General features: G+C 42.4%; 2 protein-coding genes across 8 annotated transcripts in view; one reads left to right on the top strand and one right to left on the bottom strand.

Annotated features, from left to right (window-relative positions):
* GEN1 (GEN1 Holliday junction 5' flap endonuclease) overlaps positions 1 to 12,116 on the bottom strand; it is a 33,899-nt gene extending 21,783 nt beyond the window's left edge. The window contains exons 1-3 of one of the 5 annotated variants that reach the window (XM_084791872.1): positions 11,735 to 12,116; positions 5,917 to 6,133; positions 4,731 to 4,917 (exon numbers count right to left, since the gene is read on the bottom strand). In XM_084791872.1, coding sequence (XP_084647998.1) covers positions 4,731 to 4,917; positions 5,917 to 6,077 — 348 coding nt within the window. In that variant the 5' untranslated portion in view covers positions 6,078 to 6,133; positions 11,735 to 12,116. Of the gene's footprint in view, positions 1 to 438; positions 485 to 4,730; positions 4,918 to 5,916; positions 6,134 to 11,734 lie in introns of those variants that run through there. The other 4 variants (XM_084791873.1, XM_084791874.1, XM_084791875.1 and 1 more) reach the window with 4 other exon arrangements.
* Positions 12,117 to 12,299: 183 nt separating this feature from the next.
* The window catches only part of SMC6 (structural maintenance of chromosomes 6), a 59,730-nt gene continuing 58,421 nt past the window's right edge, over positions 12,300 to 13,608 (top strand). Inside the window, exon 1 of one of the 3 annotated variants that reach the window (XM_084791868.1) lies at positions 12,300 to 12,453. The gene's annotated coding sequence lies outside the window, so the exon portion shown is untranslated. Of the gene's footprint in view, positions 12,454 to 12,591; positions 12,726 to 12,869; positions 13,003 to 13,608 lie in introns of those variants that run through there. The other 2 variants (XM_084791869.1, XM_084791870.1) reach the window with 2 other exon arrangements.

Here is a 13,608-nt window from a genome sequence, read left to right as displayed (position 1 = left end):
TCAAATACCTGTGCAAAGTGGTTTTATGATGCATAAATAAATAATTTGGGTGGATGTGGTGGTGTACACCTGTAATCCCAGCACCCAGGGAGGCAGATCTCTGTGAGCTGGAGGCCAGCCTGGTTTACAAAGTAAAACTCTGTCTTAAAAATCCAAAACCATAGCCGGGCGTGGTGGTGAATGACTTTAATCCCAGCACTTGGGAGGCAGAGGCAGGTGGATTGCTGTGAGTTCGAGGCCAGCCTGGTCTACAAAGTGAGTCTAGGACAGCCAAGGCTACACAGAGAAACCCTGTCTCGAAAAAACAAACAAACAAACAAAATCCAAAACCAAACAGCAACAACAAAAACAAAAAACCTACTGTGAGATTCCTTTGGGCTATGGCTAAACTACAGGCAGCTCAACAAAATCAAAGCTATAACAGTTTACTTTTCTTACCATTTACAATGTACAGTTGTTGAGGAATTGTACAGTTCTACAGGAATCAATGAATCCTGAATATGGAGAAAAGAGGCTATACAAATATACTTTCTATAGACTGGTAGAATAAACACCTATTGCTCAGAATGTTTAATCTTTTTTACGATATATAACAAAAAGTTGCCAGATGAAGCCCAAGGCCAAGAGTCTCAACACTAAGACACAAGACTTTGGGGAAATTTTTTTTTTGCCATTACTATATCTTCTCTCTTTCCCTTAGTTAGCAATGTTATTCAGCTTTGTACCATTTATATTCACAACTCCTTTGAAAACAGTAGCATGTAAGTTATCATATGGCTGGTTGCCAATTTTCTTATTCCCACCCACTCCCTCCAGACAAGGTTTCTTTGTATAGCCCTGGCTGTCCTAGAACTTGTTCTGTAGACCAGGCTGTCCTCAGACTCACAGAGATCCATCTGCCTCTGCCTCGCAAGTGCTGAGACTAAAGGTGAACACCATCATCACCTGCCTGGCTTCTCCTACTTATTCTATAGGATGGCTCTGTGGCATTGAAGGATGATTACTTTGTATTGTTTGACCTACTGAAATGCAGAAACATGAAAATGGGTGATAGGTAAGGAAGACTGAATGGACACAAAAGGCCTAAGAGCACTATAATGACTGTAATATGTTAGTAGAATGGGGCAATTCCCTTAAGGAAGCATAGAAAAGATAAAGCACATTTAATGTTCTAAGGATGAGATTCACAGACATTCCAACAACAAATTTCACAGGAAATTGTCAGAACCCCCACACAAGCATTTACTTCAACTAATAAGTCATTAAGTTTGGCTAGTCTAATTGAAAATTATTTAATACACATAAGATTAGAAAACAGCAGTTCAAGAATCATTATTTTATGCAATGTCTTCTAAATATCTTACCATATTAAATACCTCACGTCCATGATTTTTAAAGACAGGATCTTACTATGTAGCCCTGGCTGCCCTTAAACGTATAGACAACCTCCTGCCTCCTGAATGCTAGGATTAAGCACGACTAGATTATACTAAATATCTTTGCTTTTGGGTAGTGCAAAGATAAATCAAATACCCGGAGTTCTTTTGGAGGCATCAAAATTGCTCTCCTACCAGTACTGGCAGGAAAGTAATTGCCAAGTGTAGAGGAATTTTAATTTAGTAACATGGTTACTCTGGCTGGAATACAGACAAACCTTTAATCCCAGGAGACAGAGGCAAGCAGATCTCTGAGTTCAAGACCAGCCTGGTATGTTGTAAATTTCAGGTTAAGAAAAGCTTAGGTCCAGGCATGGTGGTACATGCCTTTAATCCCGGCACCTAGGAGACAGAGGCATGCAGATCTCTTGAGTTATGTGCAGGCAGTTCAGTTCCGAGGCTGTGCAGTGAAGTTGAGTTTGTGGCAGTTCAGTAGGTGGAGTTCAGAGGCAGTTTTACCAGGGAGTTTTACAGAGACAGGTTGAAGAGAGAACCAGCTAGACACAGGTGAAGACATAATGAGAAGGATCCAGAAGATTAGAACAGATTGCCAAAGTTAGTATGAGGCCAACCAGAGCAAATCAGTGAGAAACTTAGAGAAGGCAGATTGAATCAGTCAGCTTGGAGAGGAGTTTGAGCAAGAACAGCTGAGTTGAACCAGCCAAGCAGAGTTCAGAAAGAGCAAGAAAGGGTGAGCTTATTCAGCAGTCTCAGAGGCTGAAAACATTCTTAGCCTAGGTTAGATTGTATGGAGGCTAGAAACTACCAGCACTCAGCCTAGGTTAGCAGACAGAATTAGTAAGCCTCTGAAACGACTGCAGAAATAAATAAAAGATACTTTTATATCTGGCGCTCAATGTGGTTGGAAGGAAAGCCCAATGTGATCAGAGAAGAAAGCCACCAACATTACAGAAAGCAGAGGACATCTGACAGATATGTCACAGAAGACAGGAGACATCTGGTAGGAAGCAGCAGAGGAGAAATTTGCCTGGGATCCTCTCCAAAGGAAACATCGAGTTCAGCTGGATGTCCAGAGACTTAGGAGACTCTGAAGTGTGGGGAGTCCAGAGCAAAGGACAACATAGGAGCCTCTGAGACACAAATCACAGGAAGCCACTCCAAAAGACAATGTTAATTATATAGACAGGCTTTTCCTGCACTAAAAAACTCCATTTCAGATCCCTGAAGAGCAAGGAAATGACCTGAGGGGTAGAACTATTACTTAAAAAAAGCCATCACTGGACTCATTTCAATTCTGACCACCGGAGTTAACCCATCCCTACTTTCAGTTAAATTTTTATATTTTCCTCTTAAAAGAGGTAGGAAAAAAAATAGGTGTACACAAGAAAAATTAGCTATGACAATAGAAAACTTGAGACAAGAGACAATAAGTATGAAAACAGGAAATGCTTAATTGTGAACCTAAAATACTTAAATGAAATTGACAATCAAAATAGACAGCCCCCTGACAATGGTTAAGAAGCCCTGCTCGCTGTTGTGAAGGCCAGCTTAAAAAAAAAATCATTCTAAACCAGGCAGTGGTGGTGCACATCTGCAGTCCCAGCCCTTGGAGGCAGAGGCAGGCAGATCTCTGAGTTTCAGGCCAGCCTGGTCTACAGTGTGAGCTCCAGGGCAGCCAAGGCTGCACAGAGAAACCCTGTCTTGAATCCACCCCTCACACAAAACCCGAAGCCAGAGCCAAAACCAAGCAACTAACTAACCAAACAAAAAACCAGAACCAGAACCAAACAAACACTCCCCATTCTAGAACTTCAATTTGTCAATTCTATTTTGAATACTTTTATTTGTAATCTAGAAATGGTACAAACAAATTACACACAGAAAAAGTTCATACTTTCATGAATAGAAAAAAGTTAACTACACTGTAAGTTATGATTTTGAATAGAAAGCAGCAATAGGGCACCAAGTATATGATGCATTAAGTGAAAAGCCAACAATAAACTACAACTCCTTAAAAAAGTATATCAGGAAGTTGGCTGTGAAATACTCTCTCTTAGAAATGGCTGCGTAAACAAGATTGGGACACTGGCAATTATGATAGACATACTAGCTAAAATGGGAGAAATCTCATGGAGTCCCGCACCCTGACACAGAACTACGACAATTAATGACTGCTGATAGACAGAGAGTTAGCCTCTTCCAGGGATGAGTTCTCTAATTGGTTACCCCATACAAAGTGTCAGCCCTAAAACCATGTACACACAAACAATAAAAATGGACTCAGCAGCCTGCATTTACATATTTGTACACACTTTTATACACACACACAAACACCTCCTCCCCCAATAAAGAGTCTATCAATTTGAGGAGGGCACATGGAAGGAGTTGGAGAGAGGGGACTAGGAGTGCTAGAGGGAGGAAAGAGAGAAAGTGACATAATTATATTTTAATTAAAATTAAAAAGTATTTGATGAGTGAGGATCCTGAATTTAAGGCCACTCTAAGTTATATAGCCAGTTCCAGGGCAGTCTCAGCTTCATAGAAAGATCCTGTAACAAACACCGCCCTCCTCCCCCAACACACACGCATGCATGCATGCATGCATGCATATGCGCACGCAGGCACGCGCACACACACACATCCTGCTGGGTAGCCTTCAAAGTGCCAGAAGCTGCTATGCATATAGGTGGGGGATAAAAGCCACCTACACTCTTCCTTAGCCTTTGCATGCTACAATACCAGCTTGCTAGGCAAGAGGTGCTTACTGGTACAATAGTGTAGTGACTGTTATAGAGACAACCAATTGGTTTCTGATAAATCTGAGGCCCGTTCTATAGAAGTTCCTGATATTATAGTCCTGGCAGAGGCCCACACTGGAGAGGTCATAAGCAGAGAGTCTAATACTGTAGCTTTGTTAAATGGACATGTTATCAAATTGCCTCTTAAATATTTATGTTTATATTCAAAAACTAGTAATGCTCTTAACCTTGATCCAAGAAGCAAACAACTTATGGTTCTCATGCATTCTGGAACTGTTAGAGTTAAAAGGAAAGATAATCAAGTTTTATTTACTATAGACACATTTCTCAAGTATTTATAAAATCACTGCCGAGTATTACAGTCCTCATTTCACTAAGAGTTAGAATGCTGGTAAGTTAAAAATCCTGCCCAGTGTCTTATACTTTCTAAATGCCAGTGCTAGAACTTGGACTCAGGTCTGTTTCACTCTGCACACACTACTTATTTACCCTCGTAGTCACAATATAATTAATGTGTGTAAGTTGATAAAATGTACTCTTTAATTCAAATGAGAATTAAAATCTGCATGCTCACCTCTTGTAAGACTGACTTAAAATGTGATCTCCCTGTTTTCTGAGACCTTGCTTTTCCAGAAGGTCCATAACGAGTCTCAGTCCTCTTGCTCATGACATCAGCTTTCAGCTTTGGTGGTTCCCCTTCCATGACAAACACCAGTTTTACATTCATTTGAGTTAAATGTGAAATACGAAAAAACAGGTTCCTGAAGTATACAAATTAGTAATATATTAATCATTATATTGGTAACACGTACAAATAGCAGTATGAGAACACTAGTTTAGGGGACTGGAGAGATGGCTCAGCAGTCAAGAACACTGGCTGCTCTTCCAAAGGTCCTGAGTTCAATTCCCGGCAACCACATGGTGGTTTACAACCATCCATAGTGTGATTTGATGCCCTCTTCTGGCATGCAGGTATACAGGCAGATAGAGCACTTATACATTAACATTAGGTTAATTTTTAAAAGTTCATGCAATAACACTTTTAAACATTTATTCATGTGCATATGGGGGGGTGGGTGGGCATGTGTGCCGTTGTCCTTGTATGGACGTCAAAGGACAACTTGTAGGAAGTGGTTCTATTGTCCCACAATGTGGGTTCTGAGGATCACACTCAGGCTGCAAGTGCATTTACTGAATGAACCACCTCACTGGCTGATATTTTATTCATTAAGATTTTATTTTAATGAGAATCGGCAAGCATTTGACATGTAAGCAAGAGCGATAGTGATTTTTGACTATACATACTGCTATCTGACAACTGATTTGGAAGGAGAGGCTAAAAGCAAGCAAAGGGGAGTGAAAAATGCCATTCCAGCTGCACAGATCCTGATGGGCTTGGCACAGACTGATGTGATGTCTCTGGACACAGGAATTTGTGAACCCATAGTGTACTGTGGAGGGTAAACTGGCAAAAATTACTGCTGGGCTGACGGGAGGGAGGTGGGAGAGAAAAGAAAGGGATAACGAATGGCCACGGAACTTCTGGCTTTTAGCAAAGCTAGTGGAGACAGACCTGTGAGCTTGACGCTTGGAGAATAAGAGATACACAGTTTAAGTCATCAGTATAAAAATGGTAGATCAAAATAGTTCAATACATTTTAAAATCTCAAATATAAGACAATTACAAAAAGTTGAAACAGTGCCAGGCACCAAGACTGGTCACACATCACTGGTTTATATTCTTAGAGACTTTACCATACCTGAGATGTGGCTTCGTGACAGTCCCAATCATTTTCTTTACTGTCTGGGCCTCACATACCCAGAGACTCAAGTCAACGGCAATGGTCTTCCCACGAAGATCCTGCAAGTGGACATGCTGCTTTACAGGCTCCAAAATTTGCCACAAGTCATTCACTCCCATCCCGGTGATGATCTGCTGTTATCTGAAGTCACTTAAGCAAGGAAGCAGGCAAACAGCTAAAGAAACAAACAAACAAAACAACCCCCAAACCCAAGGTTTGTCCATAGAAACTGATGGAAAAACGATGGAAGAAATGTAGGAAATACTGGAGGAATACAAAGTTACATTTTTATAACAGGTATTGTTTTTAATTGTATAGAAATACAGTTCACTGTGGAAAAATGAAACTTAAAGCAACATATTTTAAATCACCTGTGGTTTTACAATTCAAAGAAATTAATGCTAGTCCTTTTTCCTTGTACAGTATAGAAAAATTTAGGAACCACCTTAAACTCTGTATTTTCTGTTGGATAATTCCTTCCTTCCTTCCTTCCTTCCTTCCTTCCTTCCTTCCTTCCTTCCTTCCTTCCTTCCTCCTTCCGGGACGGGGTTTCTCTGTGTAGCCTTGGTTGTCCTGTAACTAGCTCTGTAAAGCAGGCTGGCCTCAAATTCACAGAGATCTGCCTGTTTCTGCCTCCCGAGAGTGCTGGGATTAAAGTCATGAGGCACCACAGCCCAGTGATGGATAACTTTTCTTAATTAACATCTACACCCAGCACTAGGGAAGCAGAGGCAGGTAGATCACTGTGAGTTCCAGGCCAGCTTGGTCTACAAAGTGAGTCTAGGACAGCCAGGGCTACAGAGAAAAACCCTATCTCGAAAAACCAAACAACAGCAACAACAAAAACCCAAACCCCAAATCCAAACCAAAGCAAACCAAAACATCTACACCTACTTTTCTTTCTGATTATTGTTATTTGATAAAGATATGTAGTGTTCAATATAAAGATTAAATATGACTAGATCAATACAATCAAGTTTATTATCCTCTGAATAGTGACCTTAATTCAGCCTAAAAACCCAAGGCAGACAGCAAAAATATATTAAACCGAAAGGCCATTTTTATATGCAGAACCTTTCTGAATAAAAAACTGTCTCTTCTAAAAGTGTACTTTTTAAGTTGCACACAGATGCAATGCGAACCAGTGATGGGAAGGCTGTGCATCAATTTCCTCAGCTTTCTGAATCTCCATTTTATAATGTTCCCGCCTGGCGGGAAGTGTCAAGTGTGTAAATATACACTGGTTATGTCACTTTACAAAGGAAATAAGGAATAAATACAAAGTGCTAAGGAGTTAACAGCGGCCAGTTCTAATTTACTTTATGTCAACAGATTCTGTGGCAGATTGAGTTAACTTGAAAAGTAGTAAATTCTGGAAAGAGCAGGGGTCCATACATTTTCTAAGACATTATTATGAAGGTTAATAAGATTTATAAAGGACTAGCCATTAAAACTAACATCAAATAAAATTTGAGGATGAAATTCTCTGTATTTTTGCTTTTCTTTATGACTCACACTGGATACCTGAAAAGACTCATTTTAGTAGGAGGGATAAAAAACACTAAAGATGTCTGAAATAGTGATAAGAAATAATTTTATGGCTATTTAAAATTACATATAATACATACATTTACATATATGTATTGATTGAAATTATACCAACTGAGGTGAGACTGTCCCTCCAAACAGGCTCACAAAAATTCCAGTGCCAGGCATTATTGATCAGGAGACCAAGATAGCCTCAAAACAATATAGACTATTGCTGTTGCCCTTGGAGCCGGAGAAAGTTGCAATGAATTTCTATTAGCACTTCTTGAATTTCCTACAAGGCTATCAAGCGTTCACTAGATAAAACAAAACAAACTACAAAAAATATTGAGAACTGCACTAGGGAATAGTACTGAAAGAGCCAGAGGTAGCTACTGTAGTACAGGAATCGCCACACAAACCACCTGAGCACCAATCTCATTGAGCTATTGATGGCTCATTAAATGCAACACCGAAGACTGAACGTGGCCAGGTACATAGTGGACGTGGGACCCAAACCGTGACCCCAGTCTGTTTCTAAGGCAGATTTTTATAAGAAAAGCCGTCACCAGGTAGCCAGGTGGGAAGCAAGGGGGAAGGCAGCATCACATCATTTTGACTAGCTAAACGCAAGCAGAATTGATTCTGTTCAGAGCACATTGTACCCAGGTGGCTAGACAAAGCATTTTAAACTCAGTGGCAAGGATGTAGGCTGGGGGACTTTCCAGTCCCTCCTGCCCCCAATTCCGTGAGACAGGAACATAGCAGGGTACTGTGGCTTTGTTAAAGTAGAGCATACATCATTAATTCAAGCAGAACGTTCAACAAGCATTGAAAGGCCATTCAAGCTCCCAGGCAGGTAGAGCCTGATAACCTGGTAGAGCCTGAACTTAATTTCACCTTATGATAAAAAAAAAAAAACTTAAAAACAAATTTAAAAACTTAATGGCTTAAAAACAAAAATGGCTTTTGTTACGTTAAAAAAAAGCAGGTGTTGCCAGAGGAGCTAGTTTTAAGCAGGATACAATAGTAGCTACAAGCCTTAGAACTTGCTGGCCTGACTGCTAACATTACTAACCCTATCATTTGCTGTATTCTCTCACCTGACTCATTCAGCCTACTTATCACCTTCTTGTTGGATTACACAACACACACCTGTCTTTTCTGTTAGTTTTTTCTTTGTTTTTGAGACAGGTTTCTCTGTGTAGCCCCCTGGCTGTCCTGGGACTCCTTCTGTAGACCAGGCTGGCCTTGATTCAGATAACTGACTGCTGTCTAAATGCTGGGATTAAAGGTGTGTGCTTACATTGGCTTTTTGAGACAGGGCCTGCCTATGCAGAACTGTGTGAGACTTGTGCTCCTATTTCATCACCCAAGTACTGGATTTGCCTAGTTTTAACCAAACTCTTTAATCCCACCAACTCTCCTTAAAGCTGTTTCAGTCCTAGTGTTTCCCAAGAATGTCTGCTTAAGGTCTAAACCTAGTGGTTGTTCTTGTTTCCTCTTTTCTCCAACAGCTAAATGATCACAGCATGCTGTGTCTACAAAATGTATTCTTAAACCCTCATTTCTAACAACACTTCGCTAATTCGATTCACACAGCTGTTAAGTCTGTAATAAGATTCTAGCTTCTTTTTTACGTCTTTCCTTTCTCTCCATAACCTGAGTAATCATGTGTAAGAATCATATTAAAATTCTGTTTTCATGCATTTATGGTGGCTATTTATAAAGGAGATATAATGATTAAATTACCACAAAATTATGCATTACAAATGTAACATAACTAGTATACCAACAATATATACATTTTTAAATAATACTATATATGTGCATATATATTTTTTTTTTAATTTTTTTTTTTTTTGAGAAAGGGTCTAACTATGTAGCTCTGGCTGCCCTGAACTCACTATGCAGACCAGGCTGACCTTGAACTAACAGAGATTTGCCTGCCTCTGCCTCCTGAGTACTAGAATTAAAGGGATGTGCCAGGCTTGGCTATTTTGTAAAAATACTATTTTTTTTTTAAATGTTCTCCACCATTTCTATAAGTTTAAAAACCTGTATTCTCTTTGAAGAGGGGTCATTAAAAATAATCCCAGTAAGTCCAAAACAATGGTGTGAAGTATATATTGTATTAAAAAGTACACACTACTTGTTTTAAGAATGCAGCTAAGCCACCATGCACTTGGCTCTCTTCCCCTCTTCCTTTCTCTGTGTGCTCTTAGTCATTTCTCTGAAGTGATAGTGCATGGCAATAGTTAAAGATTCTAAAAGCTTATGAAACTCCAAAAAGAAACTAAATGGAACAGTACTTAAGATGTTTAACTGCACTAAAAGACAGTACAGAGTGCTCTTAATTAGGCCACATTCTCTGTACTTGAAGGTATATTAAGTAAACCTTAAAAATACTACAGCTATTAAATCCTCCAAAACCATGTAAATTCGTGTCTGTACTCAAACCTCTTAAATTAACTACTGCTGCCACTCTCATAATGCAATCAATATAGATTACTAATGAAATGTGTCTCTTAACATATTTATAATTTTTAAGAATTAGCTGTGAAAGAAGAAAAGAGTCAACCAAATCAGAATATATAGCAAATAGTTTTATAACTGATTAACAGCTTCAATGTATGTAGTTTGAAGGAAAGAGCACTGAATATGGACTACATAAGCCTAGGACTTCGGTTTCAGATACATTACTGATCAACCCTACAGTCTGGGAGAGACAATGAGCCTTGCTAGAAAATGAGACATATTAAATCTGATAAATGACAAGATTCTAATATCCTTTGACTCTTAAGACCAATTTTGGTAGCAGGAATATCCAGATTATAGCTCGACACAAGGTAAGTTTCTACATTAACAAAGGGTTTAAGAATCTACCTCAAGTTAAAACAAAACCAGACCCTTTGATGTAACCATATGGTACCCATAAATCCATTTATGCCCCTAAAGCTTCCTTAAGAGCTATTAAGTTTCTATTGGTTAATTATAAAACTGAATGAGGTGAGAAAAACACAGACCCTTGCTAATTCCACTAATGAATCAAATGTAAAGAACATAAAAAGAAGCCAATACCTTGATTTATGCAAAAACACATTAAGCAAGCTTTCTACTTTGTCAAAATTTAAGGAGATAATAGAAAATAATTTCCAAAATCACATTTGGTCAGTTATAGTTTCATATAAAAACTGGCAAACAGTAAAAACTGTCATCGTACAGGGTTGCATCTATCTATAAGAGACTTAACACATAATTTTATCAAGTCCTGCTGTTTAAAATTTTTTTTCAGTTGTACTGTCATATGAGCTTAATTTAAACTCTGAGGTTCACATTTCATTTACCCATCAGTATTTATTAGGAATGTGCCTGGGTGCTAGAGATACGATAATGATCCGGTTTTGGATTTAAGTATCTTACTGGGGGAGATGAGGCCATAGCGGGAAAGGTTACCATTAATAGGATGATAGTACTGCCAGTGGTAAAGAAATAAAAGCTTAGGCTATGGAAAAGCATCCACCAAAGCTTCCTGGAGGAAGTGAGATGTAGGAAGGGCTTCCCACTTGTGTTTCCCACATTTTAGTCTACTTTTTCTATGTCACCATACTTTTCAGTACTCCATGAGAAAAGACGCTATGTATGATTACTTTTTGAAGTGAATGGTGGCTCTGAACGAAGGAATTTATTTCATTACTGGAGACACCGTTGGGGTGGACAACCTGAGGTTGAGGTTGTCAGTGAATGCCATTTCCGGATACACACACCCTTTCCCCGCCCCCTCCCCCACCCCCAGTCGTCGGAGGAAAGACTGAAACACAGGAAGGTTACTTGGCTAGGTTGGCATATTGATGTGAAATTGTGTAAAGAGAATGGATAATTAACATCGGGTTGAGAAGCGAATGGAGAATGGCCCAAAACAACTTTAACTGTAGATTTATTTAAAGCAATGTCCATCCTTGGTTGGATCGGATAGAGGAGAAAGGACTGCATTCACAATCCCAAAGACACACCTAAGTGGTAACTGCTGTAATAAAACTTATTTTTCCAACTACAACCATAATGCAGAGACACGTGTGAGTGGGCATCGGGGAAGGTCGCCCATATGGCCTTGAAGGAGGCATGACGTCCTCGGGAGAAGGGCCGTGGGGGACACTGCAGGGCGGCTGTGGACGAACTCGCCCTCCCGCTACTGTTCTAGAAGTCGGTGGAAGGATCGGGCGGCCTCGGCCTGTCCCGCGGGACTTACCCAGAGAGCCCCTCCTCGTGGCTGTGGAAGAACACTTCCGTCATTTACCAATCTGGTCTGGAGTCTAATTAACTACCGCCGCCCCTAAGACCCCGAATTCCGTCAAACCAAAGTTAAAAGGAAAAAAAGAAAAGCCTCCCGTTGCTTTGCCAAACACTTAGCTCCAGGCCGCAGTTTCGAATTCAGCGCCTCCGCCATTAGCCCCACCCCTTCCGGGAAAGGGATTGCTTCCAGACCCGCCTCTCCCTGCCCTAGCGGTTTCACTTTCCCTCCCTGCACTCCGCCCTGCGGACGCCTGCGTAGACCTGTTGCCAAGGCGCCCGAGGATCATCTCCCCGTCCTCCCCCCCCCACCCCCCGCCCCCGCTCGCCTCCCCCGCCGTCTAGATCCGCCGCTGAGGGGCGCGTGCCTCTCCGCTTCCCGCACTACTCCCGCCTGCTAAGCGCACTTCCGGTTCCCTCCCTCACAGACCAGAGCGGCGCGAAAGCCGGGGAGCGCGCAGGCGCGGGCGGAGCCCAGGAGGGGGCGGGGAGGGGCGGGGCGCAGGCGCGGACTGTCCCGCGGCGGGTGCCTGTCTGCGGGGCTCCCGCCTGCTTTAGGGGCGGGTGAGCCCTGCTTGGCGGGCGAGCGGTGGCCGAGGTCGGACGCCCTCAGGGTGGCCTTCGCGTCGTGACAGCCGCGCCGACTGGCTTCTCCGGGGCCACCGCGACTTGTTGGAGGTAGAGTGAGGGCGCGCGCTTTCCTCTCTCGGTGCCCCGGAGCCCCGTGCCTCGGCGGGCCGCCCTCGGCCCTCCTGGAAGCTGCGGGTGCTCAGGGTCGGGCCTGCGTGCGGGCCGCGGGGACCCTCGCGCCCTCGGCAGGGACGCTGTTCTCCGCCGCGGGAAACTTGGCCGTGGGCTCCGGCCCGCCGTCGCGCGCGTCCCCAGGCGGCCCGGGCGTTGGCGGGCAGCCGCAGAGGTCGGGCCGGGGCTGAGGCCGGCGCCGGAGCAGGGTACTCCACGCTTAAGCTCGGTTAAGGGCGGCGGGGGGCGGGGGGGGGGGACGGATTGGAAATGCCGTTGAAATCAGAATTTGCCGTTAAATCCAGTTTCCCCTAAACGCTCCTCGGATTAACCAGGCGAGAGTAAATCGTCGTGTTTGGATGGTTTGGATAGCATTTTTTTTTTTTAACCCTTCGTTACTGTGGAATTGGAGGGGAGTCGCGACTGGCAACTCTATAAAACAGGACCTGAGGGTAGAGAAAAGAGCTGAGGAGAATTGGGCTTGAGGTGAGACTACCCATTCCTAGAAAGAGCAGCTATTTGACATACAGAGCCCCCAAGACAAGTTATGCGAGCCCTTACTACATTGATAGTTAATGGGTAGAAAGAACACCGAGTTTGCATTTTAAAGACAACTTGATCTGAGATGTCCCTTCAAAGTTAGAAAAGTCCATATCCCCTGACTCGCAGGAGACCTGATGGAGTCTTTAAAAATGCGTAATAGTATATGCAGGGGCTAGCAGCTCGTTTTAAGGCGGGTGCGGGAGAACCTATTAGAACTACCATTAGACTCATCCCAGTTAGTGTGTGAAACGGATTTTCTTTTTTAATGTTTAACTCTGTGTTCCTAAATTCTTTTCCTGGCAGCTGAGGAATGTAGTGCTGATGGTAGAGTGCTTGCCTTAGCAATCAAAGAACCTCAAGGTCGGTCCCCAGTACCACATAAAACCCAGGGTGGTGGTGCAGGCATGTAATCCTATCACCCAGGAGGTGGAGGCAGGAGCATGAAAAGGTCCTCTGCTACATAGCAAGTTTGAAGCTAGCTTCCCATTACGCGGGGTCCTGTCTCAAGGAAAAATGATTTTTTTTTTTTAGCCTGGGGATGATGGCTCA

Source organism: Acomys minous (genome assembly GCF_964271855.1).
Source record: "Acomys minous genome assembly, chromosome: 8".
NCBI classification, from domain to species: domain Eukaryota; kingdom Metazoa; phylum Chordata; class Mammalia; order Rodentia; family Muridae; genus Acomys; species Acomys minous.
This window is presented reverse-complemented; position numbering and strand designations above follow the sequence as displayed.